The sequence below is a fragment of the Glossina fuscipes genome, unplaced genomic scaffold, assembly GCF_014805625.2.
Source record: "Glossina fuscipes isolate IAEA_lab_2018 unplaced genomic scaffold, Yale_Gfus_2 221, whole genome shotgun sequence".
NCBI lineage: Eukaryota > Metazoa > Arthropoda > Insecta > Diptera > Glossinidae > Glossina > Glossina fuscipes.
Genome location: NW_023998564.1, coordinates 2323016 through 2343533, shown reverse-complemented (window position 1 = coordinate 2343533; position 20518 = coordinate 2323016). Strand labels below are relative to the sequence as shown.

Below are 20518 nucleotides of genomic sequence, written 5' to 3'. Positions count from 1 at the left end.
TAGTTTAAGCATTTCGACGTCTGGACGTTACTAATAAATGGACAAAGCTATTGCATCCCCTTCTCTGAAGAATTATTACGGCAAAATTCTTCCACCTTCGAATGAAGGAAAGTGTAACCAAAACCAGTGATTGCTTAATAAGTAGACTTTTACAAATTCGTCTGTTATGTTTGAAGCAACTCTGAGCAATTCTTCGCCTAAATGTTAAACTTAAATCGATGAACCACCCGAATATTTTATACATCTACATAAATTAAGAGTCTTTGTTATTTTATTTGCAAGAAAAGAAAACTGCATTCAAAATGAGAATGATATCCAGCTATAAACTCTTGCGCCCAGCCCAATCTTTAGCACGTCAAAAATAAAAAGAAAAGTGGAAGCTTTTATTTCACTTTTCTTATATTGCGAATAAACGTGTTTGCAACGTGACGCGATTTGCTGAGTAAATTGAAATGAGATATAAACTTAAGATATTAGAGTTGTCATATTTTGTTACGGATGCTGCTGCTGTATAGTTAAATTAAGCTACTATTTTAAAGCTAATAAAGAGTAAGAAAAGAAAATGAGGAGAACCAAGTCTTACCTACTAGACTTTGGATTTGTATTTTGATAGTCATTTACATTAAAGTCAAGTGTCTTACAAAGCACTAAAATAAAGTATTAACTGCAAGCAAGCGTCAGATCAATTCGACATTAAAAAGATGAGTAGAGAGAGTGGACGGCCGCAGCTAGACAGCAGCGGTGGCAACTTTGAATTGATGTTAGTGCTAGTGAAGTATAATTTTATAACCACAAAAACTGTAAGTGCACCGTTGTGTATTCAAATTGACACCATTTCACCGGGTTTTCGAAAATCTAAACATTATTCCTAAATAAAAATGTGCAAAAAATAGACAGAATTTTTACCGATTAGACCAATATAAATAATTTTTTATTAAAAAACAGGTTTAAAAAATCGCGGTTCATTTCTTTTATTTTTGGCTTCAACTTTGATTTCATAAGGTCGTACTTAGCAATTATGGGTTTTATTTAAAGCAGAATTATTAATGAGAAGTATTCGAGTAAACAAAGTTCGATTTCATACCATCCAGTATTTCTTTTAACAAGTTTTATGAAAAGGAAATATGAAAAACCCGGATACATCAAAGAAACATGAATAAAAAGGGGGCTTCGTCTGCAGACAGGCATTCGTTTAAGGCATAACACACATCATGTCGTTAGTCAATGGAAAACTTTCGCACTTTTCATGATCTAACTTATCCTCTATATAAATTGGCAGTATAATTGGGGAGTATCGAACCTCTTATACCTGTCGTTGAAGGATGAGGGTATATTCATTGTGCGAAAACGGTCGTAATCCCAGAGGGACACTTAAGCGACCCCATGAAGTATAGCAGCATCAAATTCTGAATCGATTTAAGCGTGCCCATCTGTCCGTCTGTCTGATGTCTATTGTAAAAATGTCACTTTTCGCAAAACCGAAACTGGCGGCTTCAAATTTTACAAAAATTTCGGACGTTCTTACACGCTGGTTGGAAATTAAAACCGGCCAAAACGGTCGGAGGACACGCCCATAGTACTACGTAAACTGAGAACAGCTCTGTTTTTAAAACGGAATAAAAAGTTTTTTGCTTACTTATAAACTGAAGCAGATAAATGGACAAAAATTTGAAAGCATATTCTATAAGCGAAGCTGCAGCTCTTTTACAAAAATGGAAAAAATTTACCAGGCCTACCCAATATTATAGTGTATCAAAATTTAATTGTTTTTTCAATACCTTTATAACGAAGCAAGCCTCATATCTTTACAGAAGCAAGCTTCAAAAACCTCATAAAGTGTGCAAAATCTTGGCTTATGTCAAATTTGGAATGCACCTAAACATGTCCGTCTGTTCGTCTGTCCATCTGTCTGTTTGCGCACCTTTGCAGTATTTGTGGTAAACATTCTCTCTTTCGTGAAAAAGAAGAATTACAAAAGAATTTGAAATTAACCAAAACTTTTCAAAGGACGCGCCTACAATGTTGACATGCTTCTACGATAAAAACATAAACGGTATAAAAGATTCGGTCCTTATATTGTGTTCGGATAATCTAATGAAATTCATTAACGAGAAATACAAGTACGAATACCCTTACGTAGACAGATGGATGGATGAAACTTACTTATCGGGTGGGCTGGTCTTGTGTCATTGTTCATTTCACACCCTCCCTTGTGATCTCCTTTGGCCCACAATTTTATATGGGAAACAAGGAAAAAAACAAAAATAAGCCGGAAACAATTCTCTTATGCATCACCAACGTTATCCCCTACGGCCGCCAAAAATTGTCATAAAATTGAATAACCCGTTGCAGGGATGCAAATGCAACAAACGTTGCAAGCGTTCGCTTCACAGACTTTGGACATCCACGAGATTTGTTACGCGTGGGTTAATATATGACTCCAATAGAAAGGGTCGAAATTTTCTTACAAACCAATACAACGTTCCAAGTGAATTTGCAACGATGCTCATTGCTAGTTATAGTTGCCAACTACAGTTAACGGATTGTTTTAAAGATTTTCATTTCTTTAAATATATTTGTTTCTGAATTTAAAGATTAAAAAAGATTCAAGTGGAGAAGAATCGCATCATCCACTTTTTTCATTATTAATGATACTTTTTAAGGGTTTTACGCTTTTGAAAATGTCATTGAAATCATGTCCAAGGACTTGTATTTATTCTCACCAAAGAGCATTTACAAATAGTAGTTACCAAGCGAAGCAATAAACCTACCTTATGTCTACATCGTTTGAAGGCCATAATATATAAAAAAACACGTTATCACCTCTGTGCATACCATCATCCAACGGCCATAGCCTTAGGTGACACATAACTTTTCGTCCACTTTAAGACACATATTCATGTACTAATGTATACATACAAGTGTTACCGTGAACATTTTTCTTGCGTTATTTTCTTTCTTTTATTGAAAAAATTTTTTTTTGCGCGTTTAAGCATTTTGCATTTTATGCCAGCCCATTATTATACCACTAAAGATAACTGCTCCTAGTAGCATCGGTTTATCGTTGCTACCATCGGCCAGTGTTAAGTGTTGAGGCAGCACAGAGATGTACAGAGATGTTATCATCTACTCACACATATTTTCCACAAACACACTCATACACAAGGAGACACACATGTATGTCTCTATTAGCCCAATGGGTTTCCAAGCAAAATGTGGTCAAATAATATTTAGATTTGGATTAACAATGTAGCATCAGCACAATACATTCACGCAAACATATACGTATAGATAGATACGTCTGGTATTCCGTACGCGTACGTACGATGTGGATTTGCTTGTAAGTTAGTCTCAGTTTCAAGTTTTTTCTGCTATCACACCATATGTCCTTGCATTCGTTTTTAAGTGTATTTAAGATTTAAAATTTACATAACAACTGCGTTAAAAATATAAAGAGAAACAAAAGATAAATAAGAATAAAGGAAATTTTAGTTACTACTAAGTATGTTATAAGTGTACTTAGGTAAGAACTTACATCCTGTGTCTCGTGGACTTACACATTTCGAACTTGAAACACGTCGCAAGTTTATAGTCGAGTATACTATCGCAGTTTGAATATATCTATATCTCTTTACATACTGCATAAATTATCGCGCGACCTCTGCCGATATTGTAGCAAAAGTTATACGTATTTCTTATAAGAACTTCTATCTGAGAACAAGAACGAAATATGGGCCTACGCGATCCAAACGTAGCCTTGTGAGTGCAAATGTCAAATTGCCCTTTCGGAGCAATCTCCGTCATAAACTATTAAAAACCACGCCTACTTCCCATATGAAGCCTTACTTCTCCTGACAATTCTTACACGAGAAGCAGTCCGAAAAGGAGGTCAATGTAGACCGAACTGAACAAAACAGATTGCAACACCACGTCAGTATTTAAGATCAACTTTCTTTATCAAACGCTGAAAACTACACCTTGCTATTTATTAAGACTTATTTTTTATAAGACTTATATAGGGAAGCAGACAGAGACTCGACAAATAGTATCATCCTATCCAAACTTGCTTATTTCATTCAATATATCAAATTCCAATTTTCATCGAATACAAGAAATCACACATTTTTAGGTATAATGATCTTTTTAAAGCAGGACGCTATACAAGGATTCATCATAAAATCAACGAAACCGATTCATTATATCTCACACCACTTGCGCTAAAGGTTAACATGGACCCACTTTTTTTTTATGCCGATCAATTCAGAAAATGGTTCTGTCTGTTCATCTGATATCTATCCATATGAATTCGAGCTACAGATCGCAATTTTATATAGTAAGAGGGTATAACTATTAATATTTCATGATGAAAATTACTTCATAATAATAATCTGATATAGAAATCAACTGTACCGAATTTGGACTACGTCAGTCTATTTTTCGTATACTTGCGCAACTTTAATTTTTTACTTCTTTTTCACAGAGTTGTCCTTTGGAGCAAAACATATCATTGTACAATATCAGTTCATCAAAAGACCGTGAAAATTTTACCAGAATCAGACGGATATATAGTAGATATCTCTCAACCTGATCAGAAAATGACTCTGAATAGATTGGTATAGTAAGAGCCGAATGTAGTCGTTTAGGATGCCCTATACATCCGCATATACGTAATATATCCTTAACATATCCTTACCACAAGTAAGGGATAATATATACAACGCATTATTTATGACTGAAAAAATCTGCACGTGTATTTATCTACGTATCTTTTTTAAATAAGTAAAAATTTTTTTCAAAATATAGAGACTGTCGAAATATACCGGGAATGTAATTATGCAATTGCCAATTTTATGGTAAACCGATAGGCAGTCAGAGAAATAGTTATGCAGATGGTCAAAACGTTTAAAGATTTAAACTTCAAGGTGTGACTTTGTCCAAATTTACAATTTCAATTGTGGAAACAAGAAAATATCCGAATAATTTCCTTGACGGAAATATCGTGCGCAGCAGTTGTTGAAGATGATCATTGAAATATCTATCTTTTAATTTAGCTTTTGTCGACGAATATTCGACGGGCATACGTCTAGAAGGAGCTTCTACGCCATCTCCGATCAAATGACGACATTTTTTGGTTAGAATGTATTATTATTTTTGGCATTAGTGTATTAATATTTTTATGCCCATCACCGAAGGATAAGGGGTACATTCATTTTGTCAAAACGTTTGTATCACCTAAAAGGATGCTTCAGGGACCCCACAAAGTTCTTGATCAGCATCAAATTCTAATCGATTTAAGCATGTCCGTCTGTCCGTCTGTGTAATGTCTGTTGCAAGCATTCTCCTGGCCGAAAAAACGAAGCTGTCGACTTTAAATTTTGCAGAAATTTAGGAAGTTCTTGCACGCAGGCAACTGAAAACATCTTTGTCTTTCAAAGAGAATGAAAAGTAGGTTTTTTGTTCATTACTCATAAACTATAGCAAATAATGTACAAAAATTTAATCGCATTTTCTACGGGCGCTGCTGTAACATTTTTTTTGTAAAGAACAATAGTCGCGGAAAACAGTCCTCATATTCGTTTCGGATAATTTAATGAAATCGATTAACGAGACGTATAATTGTTTGAACTCCGTATATTAGTGACAGGCCAGAAAGGAAGCGGGTGCTAAGAAAATTTTCAAAGAGTAAACATTAAAATCGTCTGATGTCTCGAGCCTTGCTTGCTGACTGCTTAAAACCACGCTTATGCTCGATACATAGGTATGTATTAGGTCTATAAATGAGTGTTCGCAAGTTTTTTTTATTAAAGATAAAAGAGTATTATAGAGAACGCCAGGAATTGTAGTATTCAATGTTTCTTCTTTGCACTAGATTCGGAGCAGACAACAGGTCCTTACTGGCTATTAGAACCCTTATTTGGGTGTCGTCATAAGAATAGAAGCACCATGCGAACTAATAATAAGTCACTTATTTAAGTCCATGTCAATCGGAAAAGACAATATTTGCTGGCAACAGGGGACGATATGTCTTTGCCGCCGGTGTGCAAGAGAACTGCAAACATTTTCTGCGCGAATTTTGTTTATATGCCGATATTTCTTCTTACTGAAGACCGAGGATATCGTAGGTTTTTGCATATTACTCGCGCTTTTCAACCCAATTGCATTAACAACTATTCGTAACTTTCCTTAATGGCTGTTTCATATAGTAGAAGCACACCATAGCACATGACGCCCAGCTCACCCCCCATGAGTCCGTGTGAGTAGCCGAATAGGTAAGACTCTCTTCTTTATCTGTTTCCCTTTCTTCACTTTTTTCCGACCGTCACCGTATTATACGAATAGAGTACATTTCCTGAGCCAATGATCCCATACGAAAAAAAATATAGCGGTTTCATTTGATAGGAGCACACCATAACACTCAAAGTCCAGCTACACTCACGTCTCCCCGATCCTAATGAAGATTCCATTAATATTCAGCTTCATCGTCGATGTTGATGATTCGCTTGGCCTGCATCATAGTTAATTGGGCTTTAGTTATCGCAAAGCAACCACTGAGAATGTAGCAGCACTTTCTTTCGAAATAAGCAGAAAAAGTAATGGAACTACACATGTTCAAACCTACTCCTTAAGCTTTGGTGTGACAACTTACGCAGTTACGTACTTTAAAATGAAGAAGTCACGGTTACATTTAGCCCTAGAGTACTACTTACACTTTCTCTTAGGAAATGGCAGACACTTGTTCACACACATCCAATATGGAAGTGTGTTTGGTCGGTTGAAGGAAGTATCTTCTACTCAAAGGCTAACTTATTAAAATTTTACTCTACTCAACGGATATTAAGTGGCTGCAGTATTTCATAACATTTTATTGATATAAGTTTTTGTACGTACATATATTTATACGCACACACTTCTATATGTGTATATATAAATAACTTAATAACTAAAACCAAGAGACAATTTCCGTAGAATTTATTATATATGATGGTCTCGTCAGAGACAACAGCCAACAGTACACATTAGAGGCTAGTGAAGCAATATATTCAACACTACACACTACTGCTATCTAAACATGCATAACAAATACGGTTTTAGGACATAATTATAAGATTTTTGTTTGAGCATAATTATGCAGATCAGCAAACAATTAATGCGAACATATCTAATATTAAATATTTGACTTTAATATTTCAGAGAGACTATCTTGAAGTCAGCAATAAACAAGACCAACAAATAGTAAAGAAGGAGGAGGAAACAAGAACAACCAAGTAGTAGAAGCACTGTCATCATCGTCATCATAATCAATTATGTCTCAACCACAATTATTGCAAATTAAATTGTCACGTTTCGACGCTCAACCCTGGGGTTTCCGTTTGCAGGGTGGCGTTGATTTTGCCTCACCTCTTTTAGTACAAAAGGTAAGATTGCCTACGAATATACTAACTAGCTAAGAAAACTAATGCTTACCAAATTGCAAAAGAAATTCTTATGAATACGTTTACGTTAACCAACATTTTTGAGTCACAAAAAAAAGAAAAATCTCTTAAGTAAATTATTGAAAAGCAAGAACAACAAACACAACAAACGTGTGTCTGAGTCATTTTTAAATGCATATGCGTATTTTCTAGTGGGTTTTTTGCCTACGTCACAAAAGGAAAGTTTTTATTTTTATATTAAAACCAAACAAACACCAACCATCAATATACTTTCTTCCATTTATTGGGTTGGCCAGTAAATAGTCTCCATTGTACCACTAATAGACACTATTCTGATGAGTTTGAAAACTCTTTCATTACATTCGATGTGAGACTTATGTGCAAAATTTTGTATAATTTTGGTCGTCTGTATGAGGTTTTGGCTTAAAATTAACATAGAGAGCCTCTTCAATACAATTTAGAATTTCTGAAATACAGAATTAAATTTTGCATGTCGGTTGCTCAAAACAACACAGGCTTCGGTAATGATTTAAAAAGCTTTGGTTGGAATACTTTTTCACAAAGGTAAAGAACGGTTTAAAAGATCACTTGAAGTTGATCCAAAATCGATTGCAGTACATTCTGCCAGTAAAATTTCGGGAAGAATGTGCCGAAAAATTTCACTTATTTAGTTTTTGATATGACAGAATGGTAAAATGCTGGCATCTTTCAAGACTAACCAGTAAACGACTGTACTATCTTCAATGTAATTCCAATTGTAGGAAAAATTACGGGATTTCAAAAACCTTACTTAATACACGTATCCACTACCAAATTAGCAACTGAGTAAAATCCCTTGACGACATCTCTCACGGTAGCAGACATAGGGAAGGAATAGATGAAAAGGTAAATTGCCATACCCGCTATGAAAGCAAATATTGTAAATATTGATTAATACTCGGTGCTGCCAATATATTAAGTAGTTTTTCAGTTCTATTCACTTCTATTCAGTTCTAATATATATTCCTAAGAAATTCCTTTGCCCGATTCACTAAAATTCCTAAATATAATGTCAGCTAAAGTCAGTGTGAGTAGCCGAGTAGGTAAGAGCTACGAAGTTAGATTTTCCGGGTCCAAATCTAAATTGCGGTAGAACTTTCTTTCGTCGTAGCTGCAGCGAGTGCCCAGTTGGGAATAGGCGTAACACTGATTAATTGGCCATACATCCACTACACTGCGGTCACCACCTTCATATTTCTTTCTTCTTCCTTGTAACACGCGAATAGGGGAAAGGCCCTGAGTGAATAGTCATATGAAAAAAAAACAAAGTGCCACACTCGCCGCTTATGAGTTTCGTATCATTTTTTCTTTTTCCAAAAATTAAATTTCTATTAAAAACTATTATGTGCAGAAGATGTTCTCAGTTATTTGATTTCATAAATGATAAATCGGGGGAGTTCTTTGGAAAAGTTCTCAAAAGATCATGAAATTGGAAAGAGTCTAAGGATTACTGAATATATAACTTATTTACTTATTTATCTACTTACTTACATAATACACTTATTTACATAAAGTCGATCATATTTAAAAACTAATGATTACATATGATTAAGCTTTAGATCGTTTAGAGGAGTATCACAAGAAAACAACTATCTAACAGCGATGAACCAGCATAAATCCTACTGAAAGGCGCATTAATTCACGGAAGATGACCCTGTCGATTTAACGTCGGTTCTCCCATTATAAAGGCTAAAAGTTCACGGTGCTCGATGGAGTGATAAAATATCGACCGCCCTCAACCCTCCCTACCCCCTCCCATAAAGAGTTAGATAATTTTACCATCTAGGAGATTTCAACATTTCGGGAATTCCTGCAGAATGGCGTACGACAGGCCTTTGCGAGCCTTTCTAACACCATAAATATTTAATGCTCCCGCCACATTGGGATATCTGTTCGTAGCCTCGCCAGTACAAAGAGTCATATAACTTTCCTAATGCTTGACATGTAATCGTATTTTCGTTGAGAACACTTCGCACTTCTCATAAAATTGTCTTTATAATTTGCTATTCTTCTCTGGTCCGTATTGTTTAATACTCTCTAAACGACAACATTTTGATGAGTAATAGCAATCTTGAAATGAACTTGAACTACATTTTCGATGAAAGATGCTTATTTTTGATATAAAAGAAAGAGAGTTTTACTTAAAATCAAAAATCTAAATTACAAATTCCTTGGCAAACTCTTTGTTACGTATGCAAATGTATAGCATACGATAACCGGTTATATATTCCGAAAGACTACCACAAGCTTGACTATAAAACTTAACAATTCATGGTTATGAGTGTTGTTGGTGTTATTACGATGCAGCACAGTCACCTAGTGTTTGCGTTCATTCAGAAATGTTTCAAAATGGTTATCACGATGTAACCACAGCGTAGAGCTGATTCATCATTGAATCATTTTCGAAAACAGCTCGGATACAGGCAAACAAAACTCGTTGCTGCAATCGAATAGCAAATAACTTTTTCCATTATAGGGAAACAGAATCGCGGAAAATGTCTTGCCGTCATACCCACTTAAATCATGTTTGTATGCAATAATGACCGGATTTAAGGCAAAGAGACAACAAGATATGACAAGTGATCCTATCTGCGCAAATCATAAGTAAAAAATTCTTCGATTGATGTTTTCACGAATGTTTTAATAAAATCGTTTATACATCAATTTTTTCCTTTACGGCAAATTTATTTACCATAAATTATTTATTAGTTCAATGTGTAATTTTTTTTTTTTTCATAATTTTTATTATATGCAAATGTTAACCCGAAACATGTGTCATGTACTACTCCTGCAACATTCCGCGTGAGCATATGTTTATATGTTTATAAATCTACGTATATATGTATGTAAGCGCACACAGTTAGGAAAACATGTCAAATTTGTTTGAAATGGACACCACTATTGTAGGTCTGTACACATAAATTATTATTAGTGTTTAGCACGGCATATAACAAACAGCGTACGTACGTACGTTCAAAAAAAAAACATCATCAAGATATGTTAAAGATTAAAAACAATCGATTAAAATTGCAGTTAAGAGGTCGAAAAACGCGACTTATTTGGTATAGATGTCAGACTGTGTAATTAAATTAAATGACTTAAAGCAACATTTTTTCCATGTATGGTTTGAATTTAAGTAAAATATATGTGTATGCGTTTATTAAGAGCCTTAACAATTTTTGCGCGTACATAAGACGGTGTAAATGACTCCATAATGTGGCGTTAAAAAGTAATTGTTGCTAAGCTTGGTTATAGAAAGCAATAAGTCCTACTGCAGCCATTTCCTTCATCTAGTTACTCACACTCTCACACAGCTGCACACTTTTTAACCGTAAATTGCTTCCATTGAACTAATTATTTGTTATTATCGTCATTTATTGGAGATAATGTTATCATTTAGTGTTAAATTCTTACTATGTTCCTTTGCCAATCCTTGAAGAATGCATATGGTGATAAAGTTGAAAAAGATTCAGTTATCGTGCAGAGGAAACTTTACCTGCGACAAAAAGGACAATGTATTGCCGTCAATTCATGTCTGTCCGTGAGTAGGGTATTCAGGTACAATTTTAGCTTACTGCAATAAATTGAGGTGGAAAACAGCTTTCACATAAAGCAGACGTCTCTATCCCCTAAAGCCTCAGCTAATTTTGTTATTTTTATTTTTTATTTTATTAGCAACGCCAGAGGCCGACACACATAGTTACATAAATCTAAATCATGCGCACAGAAAGAATTATATTTCATAGCTTTTATTGACAAGAAAGCCCCTGTTAAATTGCTTTAATATACGGAATTGTTTGTAGTACACCAGAGTCTCCCGATTACGCCTCTTGAGCAGTCGAATAGGTGAAAACGACGCCTTCGCGGGTTCAAATCTGCATTACAATTGAGTTTACCTTAATCAGAGGTATAGAGAGTGCGCGCAATCAGTCAAGGTATAACACTAAATGTTTGGGTAAACCCTCACTAGGCTGTGGTCATGCCTCTCTATCTCACTCGTTTTCCTCACTTCTTTCTGACGCTTACCAAAGTACACGAATTGGAAACATCCCCCCAGTGACAAAGGAATTTCACTTCACAGATTTCTCATTAAATTTAGGATTTTTTAAATAGTTCCATATCGCCTTAATTTATTTATAGCAAATACTTTTTTAGAGTTGGATGTGTATAGTCATAGCAAATGTTTCTTTAGAAATAAAATGAAAAATAATTTAAAATAGTAGTATTTTTTATGAAACTTCAATTTTTATTGAATACAAAGTGTATTTACGGACGTATGAAATCGAACTGATCAATTTATTTAATTTTCAATCAATTTTCTCAACATGCTTCGGAAGAATAGACGTAATAATGACTTTATGTCCGTTTAAGGTTAAGAAAGGTTTTTACGTCTTTTTGAAGTTGCTTGAGAAATAATTAAAAAGACCAGAGTGAGTCGCGGCCGACCATAAAATACTCTAGACCAACTTGCATGCAACGATTTTTAAAAACAAGGCGTTATATTGTAAACGCCTTAAAAGTGGCCCGATTAGAACCATTGTCAAAAGTGTTCGTTCTTAGGCCAAAAATGCAGCAGTGTATCCAGTTTCATAAAAATATCTCAAAAATCGCGGCCTTCAGGTTGAACACGAGAATACAATATAGACAGATGGACGGACATGCTTTGAAATTGATTCTGAACAGATCTGTATATTAAAAGGAGACTTTATCTTAAGCCGTTCTGTTTGTTGAATCCATCCAAACAAGTTCAATATGTCTTTGTATCACAAGTCTTGTAGGGTCTGAAAAGCTATTTCTGATTTCTAATCTTGATATGCGACGGCACTGTCTTTACAAGTCAAAAAATTTCCAGATTTCAGATGTGATGTGGTGTTGTTTCTTCTAGGTAGGCGAAGAATAACGCAAAACTTTTTTAACTTTCTCTTACCACTTTTCTGCTTTGGCGAACGCCAGTGATTAAATGTCGGTTTCTGCCGGATGGGACTGCTTCTACTTCTTTTTCTTCTATACTCAATATTTCTTACAGAGTAGATGGCGATAGTTTGCTCATGTTGGGCAACGATTTAATTGTTGATCTAATAGGCCGAATGACGACTACCTATTTGAACTTATATCGGCTAATGAACCCTGTATCGTTAGTGACCTCAGTGAAGATTATTCCCTAGAAAACCGTCTGTTCTGTTAATTCTTTCTCCTCCTTGCATTCCATAATCTCCTTACATCCGCTAATTATATACATTTAAGATACTTATGGAAAATATTTCTTTATCTTGTCTTAGCTGTAATCTCCGAGAGTTGCGTAAATTTAAAATTTTATTTTATAATTAAAGTATGTATTACAGGGAAATTTAAAACGAATTTTTTAAACGAAGAATAATACGGGGAGAAGTTAATGCTGCGCTAGAAACGGTTCAATGAGTACTCTTATGGTTCCAATTCTTTTATTCAGAAGTTCATTAGATGATAATATTGTTTTTTGATGTATATTATGAATTGTGATTTGTTCTAGGGTTGGTTCTAGGGTTCTGAATAATAATTTTCTGTCTTTTCAAGCTGGGAACTGGGAATAGCTTGAGTAAGAGAGAAATCCAACTTCTATATTTTGTTACTAAGTCTTTTAATTTAAATAAATGATCCATGTTGTCTGACAATTAATTCTTCCTTGGTTAATTACTTATATCTAACGTATAGAAGAAACCATATCATGTTCTAACTTTACAACACCTCTTACACTACGACTACGGTAACTGTTTCTAAAGGACTATGTCTCCAAAAGTCTATATAGTTTTCTACATATTTATCTTCTGTCTCGATGTCCTGCACCTATGACTTACTTATTTGTCGATCCCTTCGGATAACGTAAAAATAGCACCTCAAGATGTCCAGTCGACAACACGATCGGAAAAACGGCGCCGGTTAACTAACTCCTGTTAATTTCGCTTTCGAACTATTGGTGTTGCCAATTGGCGAAAAACCATCACATTAGAAGCACGTCAGCTGGCCGACTTCAACTCTGTTAACTTTACCAAATTCTAGAGCGTTTCTAATGATTACCTTATTATCTATGGTCTTAATCGACTCTACATGAGTAAAGATACTTACAAGCTCCGGGTGGGACCAAAACGAGCAAAATGTCTTTAGTTTTTATAGTTTCTTTAAAGGTTTAGATCGATATACGTCAGCTATGGACAAAATATCAGTTATGTTCGAATATTTTTTCAATTGCTTGCTTTCAGTGGGCGCGTTGGTTTCAAAAATTTGTAATATTTACATTGATTATATACGCGTTAAACTACAAACTTTTACTTTAACTTTAGGAAGGAATAGGTAGAAAAGAGTGAGAGAACATTGTCGGAGGATGAAAAGAATGGGAGTCGAGGATGAAAGGAATGGGAGTCGAGGATGAATGAAAGGGTCATTAGAAGGAAAGCCGAATAGACGCAAGCAAGGTATATCGCAAAAATGACCAATGAAGTATGTAAAGAGAGTGGCATGCACAGTCTAGTGAATGAATAGGCGGAGACCGGAATGGACAAAGGGATTAATGATTATATGCACGATCTACAAAGAAGTGGATCCGTGCATAAAAAGACACAACAGAGAGACCGTTCCAATGGATCTGATAACGACTAGCCAGTAGAATGACGTAAACTCAACGTATAATAGGACACATATAAAAATGGATGAGAAAATAAATATGCATCCACACATTGATGATTATAACGTAAAAATTTCATTATCAATATTAATTTTTCACGAAATACTTTTCATTATATTCACTACTAGATGAACATGCAAATAGTTAGGTTTATGTTAATTATCAAACGTTTACTTATAGGTAGACCAATGAGTTATAATGAACAACATCTACCTTTATCATATAAAAATTTACACTCATTATGAACAAGTCGATCATAATTTGTAGGCTACGTTTGTATTTGGTGTATATTTGAATGTCGGGCTGCCTGTCTATCCATTCTTATGCCTATCTGTTTTGCATTTGTTCGCGGTGGTTGTGTTTGATTATAAAATTAAATGTGAATGAAAACACCCACAGAAAGTTAATTCAGACAGAAATAAAGTTCAGGCAATAAACGAACGCAAAGTTGGACAATTTTATCGATACGCTAGCATGGCTATCGACTGATAAGCAAATATATATATAGGACACATACACTTTTATATAAACTTACATACAAACAAATGAAAATTAACAGCATAGCCACAAATGTTCAAACTAATTAGTATACTGACAATGGAACAGTTCGTTAATTTTAATAACAATGTCTGACTGTGCAATAATAATGATGATAGCGATGATGACACAACCAGAGCAAATATCTTGGCAATCACTGACAACATTATGCCTGGAAGATGGAAGAAGAGTTGAATAAATACATATAGAATACAAAAAAAAAAAATTATAATTAAATCGTTTTCTATAAATTAAGTTGAGTGTAAGAGGGCTGGCTTGTGTCTACAAAAGCAAAAAAAAAAAAAAAACAACTCATTCAACCCAAAGCGAAAACTAGATAATCACCCTTGTTTCTTCTATTAATTATGCAACGAAAAGGCTCTTTAACACATGACACAAAACACATAAATCCCATTATAAGTTGCATGTAAAAAGATTATTGTTCTTCTAAACACCAGCAGCAGCAAAAGCTGCAGCGAACAACACAAAGTAATAATAGGACCTCCAGTATTAGTATATCAGCATAGTTAAATTATACAAACTCACTACTTTTATCATTATCCTAAGCAGTGAGTAACAAAAAGCAACAAACACAACAACAATAACAAATTGAACATAACCACAAATTCATAAATAGACAACGTAAACTGACTTTATTTAAAGACTACAGAGACGACAATAACAGCAACAAGACTTAAAGCTTAGCAACGAAAGTGTTGATACATTTTCCATTTAATCATAAAAATGGAAAGAGTAGGAAAACTGAGACTGCAACACAGAAATAAACGAACAACTTTTTCTTCTCTTGCTTTTCAGTTACTTTACAAACCCTCTATACAAATGTATGTAAGGGTATGTTAAGAGAAACAATAATAATAACAACAACAGCATCTATATACCTATATCAGAGAAGTTATCCATGATATATAATACAATGGTCAGTAATTCCCCGATTAGATAAGCAAAACCGCTTCTCTATTGTACTTTTTCATCAATACATCGCCCAACGCTTCTCTAATATTTGGACAACCTTGCCAAGACTTACCAAATAGGCTTGAGTTTCCGCGAACGATGTCATGATCTAAACGAAACTTTTGTCCAAATCTGAAGAATACGGCATGCAATTTAATTTTTTGGTTATCGAGAAGAAATCTCAGACTTTTTTTGTGTTGTTTTCTTTGTGTAGTCATCTCCTTGAGCAATCCAAACGACTGATCCTCCTATAATCTCGTTTAAAATCAACTAAACAGCAAATAGACTTTTGCTTTTGAACAAGCAGCCTTTTCAAGTTAATGCTGAATTTGAATCGACTTTTCCATTGCCTTGAAAATAATAAAAGTAACTTCGGAATTGTAACTTTTAAACATATAATCGAAAAGACCTGAAATATTAACAGAAGCCGTTTTGTGGACTGACGCTTTTTAAAAATGTTACGAATTTTTCTCTTAGAGCACATCTGTATATCAGTCCCAGGACTTATTGACTGACATGTTACATATTTACTCTGCTTTCGCATATATATTTATGATAATATTGCACAGACGAATAACGTCTGACATCTGTTCTTGTTCAATGCAAATTATTGTTGTTGCAGGTGTAATAAAACAACAAATGTTTTAATGCAGAAATTATGTTTATTTTTTATAGATAATTTTTTTTTTGACGGTCTCCCTCATCGCATTCGTATCATTACTACAAATGATTCGCATCAATTTTCTTTCAAAAATTTAAATATTTTTAATTGCAACTTGGAGCTTTGTCTAATAATTTCTCACAAACTGCCGAAGCGCCTAAAAAGCTAATAAACAAAACGGTCAACTTATTGTCCTTGCCATTGTTGCCGCAAAATTTTACGATTCAATTATTTCCTTGACGTTCCTATCAACAAGCATAGCGTTATTTTATTTAACTTTGTACATGCTGCCCGTGCAAGGTTTGTATTTTCCTCTATAATCCGAAGAAATCATAATAACACAAGAATTTAAAATGTTTTGTCATCTTTGTTATCTATTTCTAATGTAACTTGCACACATATATATATATATATATATATATGTGAAAGCCGAGCAGACTGTGCGTTTTTCTTTTTCTTGCAGCAATGATGAAAAATTGCTAAATTGATTGATTGGTCAAGTTCAAACGGAAGAAGCGAATTTGCACACTTTTTGTCTACTACGGCAAAAATTAATTAGATGTGTGTCAAAATATGCAACACTTGAAACGGCTGGAGAAAGATTCACCTTGTTTATTAATTTAGTCGTTTTTTTTTTTTGATTATATTTGGAATCTGCGTAATAAGATGATCTGTTCGGTTACTTGGCTGCCTGTCCGTCTGCCTATCTCCTTCTTCTATTTCATACACGTCTGTTCGTCCACGTGTTTATTCGTGTATCTACACATTTGTCTAATTTTTTCTTTCACGTAGAACGTAAGACCAGCATATTTGTGGGGTATTAGTTATTCGACATTAGCAAATTTTATGTAAAAAGCGATATCTTACACGCCATATTCAAAACTTGCTTACTGTTACATATGCTTCTTCTGGTGGTAGATGATGTAATCCTCTCCCCCGTTTTATGCTTATTTCTCAATATATTATTATTATTATTATTAATTTCGCCAGAGAAATAAATTCTAAGACTAAGCTCTTAAAAGCATCTAAGGCTATCGGCTTTTATTAAAAACTCTATCGCACTTGAGATTCGAACCCACGACCATTGACGTGCTAGTCGAGATTCCTCGCCTTCGGCTACTCAGGCGGATTTCTCAATATAAGTAGCATTACGACGAAAGAAAATTTCATAGGGAGAAATTTTGAAGTGTTTCGGGAATAATCGAAGACCAATGCTTAAAATGTAAAAGCGTGTTTTGCGGATTTTTTTTCCTAAGTTTTTTTCCTAAGTTTTATATAAATGGTGCGATAATGAAGCTACTATAAGTGGGACGGAATAATACTTTTGCCGAACTTTTCACTTTATATTTTTTAAGTTTCGTGTTTAGTGTTAATCTTGATTATAAATCTAAATATTAATCTACTTGTTATGTTATTTATATTAATAGCGTTGTTGCTTATAAGTGTTGAAGAGATAATAATGCTGAATAGAACAACATATAAAACAATTCTTATTTGTAGTCTTCGAAAAATAATATTTTGTTGTAGTCGTGCTAAACCCTATACTGAATGAAAACATAAATATAGAAAATAATCATAATAGGCCGCATGAATTGACACATTAAACTAATCGAATTTTTTGATTTCTTTCTAGTAGAAGTTCAACAGTTTTCGTAAGCGTTGACAAATTCTTAAATAAACCTATAATTTAGAAATGTTTGCTTGCTGTTCGATATTTAGTTATTATATATTTTATTTGTACTCAACATATATCCGATACGTAGTTGAATCAAAAGCATATATGTTATTACGTTTTCAATCTATTTAATAAGGTTATCATTAAGAAACCTTCTTCTCTAGTTGGTTTAATCTTATGATTAAACATATAATTTGCGAATGCTGGAATTGAACAAGAGGAGAAGTCAATTTTAATAAAATACTTAATTGTATTAACCATTAACCATCTTGTCTATGCCTTAACAATAAATTAGCCATTACTCTTAGTTGCTAACATCCATCCTGCTTGTAATTCTAGGTTTTATTTCTTTTATTTAAGTAATAAATATTGAAGACAATAATGCGGTACAGTTTTTTTTACCTCGAAAGCCACTTTAATATGGGGCTGATGTGTACATGCACTGTTTACAGCCGGGTACGTACAACCATCATAACCGTAGATATACAAGGAGCACTCGTATTTATATAGCAGCTCCAAAACGACTGAGAAAATTCTAAAATAATAGCACTTGAAAAGTCACAATAAAATTTTTTGGTAACCATCACAGTAATCACTGAATTAGGAACTCGTGCGTATAAATAACAATATTTGTGTCGATCATAAAACTCAACCCATAATTCCTGAAGAGATTATTGTCAAGAACACATAAGCTTATGTGCATTCTACATGATTATTTGATGTAACTTAATTTTATCAATTTTGCTAAAGAGTTTCTCTTTCCTTCCGTAATTACCCCCTACAGCATTTGTGTTACAAGGGATAAGTTTACGAGGATGTAGGCAACACCCAGAATGAACTGAGATATTTTATTTATTATACTGATCTAAGCTTGTCTGCTTATCTGTCCATTGTGGTTTCCTGTATTCAAATATAGATCGTCATTTTCGAGATACACTGAAAAAATTTGGTGCCACGACATGCAGAATGAACGCCATTGAAAGCATTGGACTACTTTTCCAATATAAGGTCCTAATCTAGAAAGTCGTCATATAAATAGCTATAACGAAGTGGTGTAGGGGTCGTAACACATTATAATGCTTTTATTTGTTTCAAATTGAAATTCCTCTAATCTCTTCATTTTCCATTTACCAAATGTCTTTACCAAAACCAATCAAAACCTAAGAAAATCTGTTCTAATAATGATTGCATATGTAGTCTGTTAACGTAGATGCGTACATGGAAGAATAAAGAACTTTTGCATACACAGTAATTTAGCTGAACTATTCATGTGGATACTAAAACTAAGAATTTATTACGCATCCTTTCGTTAAAAGAGAAAAATAGGAAGTAAAAAAAAAGAGCGCTAAAAATACAGTTCAAATCTTTACCTTTACGCAATACGTACGGGTGTAGCAGAAAAAAAGGAAAAGCACTCCTAGCTATTTGGCTTAACGGCAAAGCAGGCCATAATGCTTCTTTTTGCTTGACTGAGATGTCGATGACGATAACAAAGAATTAAAGCTAAAGGCATCGTTGTATTGTAGTGAGCTTTGTAACGCCAAATAGAAAAATTTATTACTTTTTTTCTTAGTGTAATAGAAAAGGCCTGCTTGCATATGTGCGTAATTGAAAGGAGCAAAGTTAATACTCTTATCGAACAAACGGGTATGTGTGTATGCCATCCGGTGCTGAAATTTGGGGATTATTTTTAATCCCTTTTTTAAGCCTGATTCTGTTAATGGCCTTCACCTGTAAAGACAAATACATTTACCCTCATGCATACGATATTCAATATATTTTTTCTAAGGGAAGGAAAAACAGCAACCATGGAGAGAAGCAAATTTTATTATTAGAAAAAAAAAAAACATAGGAGAAAAAGCAAAGAAAGAAAAAATGTTGCAAAAAATCGTACCAAAGATTTGTTTAATTCCAATTTCTATCTGGTTGTTACCCCTTGCTTACTTGCTTTACATTGGTAGTTAAGTTATCAACTGTGTTTATGCTATAAACTTCAATTATTCTCCTCCCCAGAGAGAGTTCAAAACCGTCGCGTTTTTTAATTTAACGAAATATTTCCCCTCTTTGCCTAGAAATATCCACAGCGCATTTCTCAAAGTTTTGTGGTTTTGATTTATGATCTTCAACATGTCAACGGTAGGGATATTTAATGTAATCTTGCTTGTATGCACAAAAGGTTAGCCCATGTTAACAATGTTGAGAACATAAGATCCGTATTAGCATTCATGTTCCATGTTCATATATTCATCGATATGTATGATATAAATAACTTCAAAAACATACAATTGCCATGTCCACCGTCATGGCAATCAATAGAATCAAGTGAGATTTGCAATGAAAAATTCTGGCTATTCCTCTTTACAACGTACATAACATTTTAATTGAGATTGTACTTTTTATTTTAAAATGATAATGAAGACAATATCAATAGCTTCAAAGGTAGCAATATTCAAGGCATAGGATATGAAGTATAAGATATAAGGTATGAGACGTATGACATAGGACACAGATATAAGATATGAGTAAAAGGTATAAGAAATAGT

At 34.0% G+C, this 20518-nt stretch overlaps 1 protein-coding gene across 16 annotated transcripts in view; it reads left to right on the top strand.

Moving 5' to 3' along the window:
• The first annotated feature begins 7279 nt into the window (after window positions 1-7279).
• Window positions 7280-20518, top strand: part of LOC119642190 (PDZ and LIM domain protein Zasp) — a 117810-nt gene continuing 104571 nt past the window's right edge. For all 16 annotated transcript variants that reach the window (XM_038041205.1, XM_038041208.1, XM_038041212.1 and 13 more), the window contains exon 1: window positions 7280-7415. In XM_038041205.1, coding sequence (XP_037897133.1) covers window positions 7305-7415 — 111 coding nt within the window. In that variant the 5' untranslated portion in view covers window positions 7280-7304. The remainder of the gene's footprint in view (window positions 7416-20518) is intronic.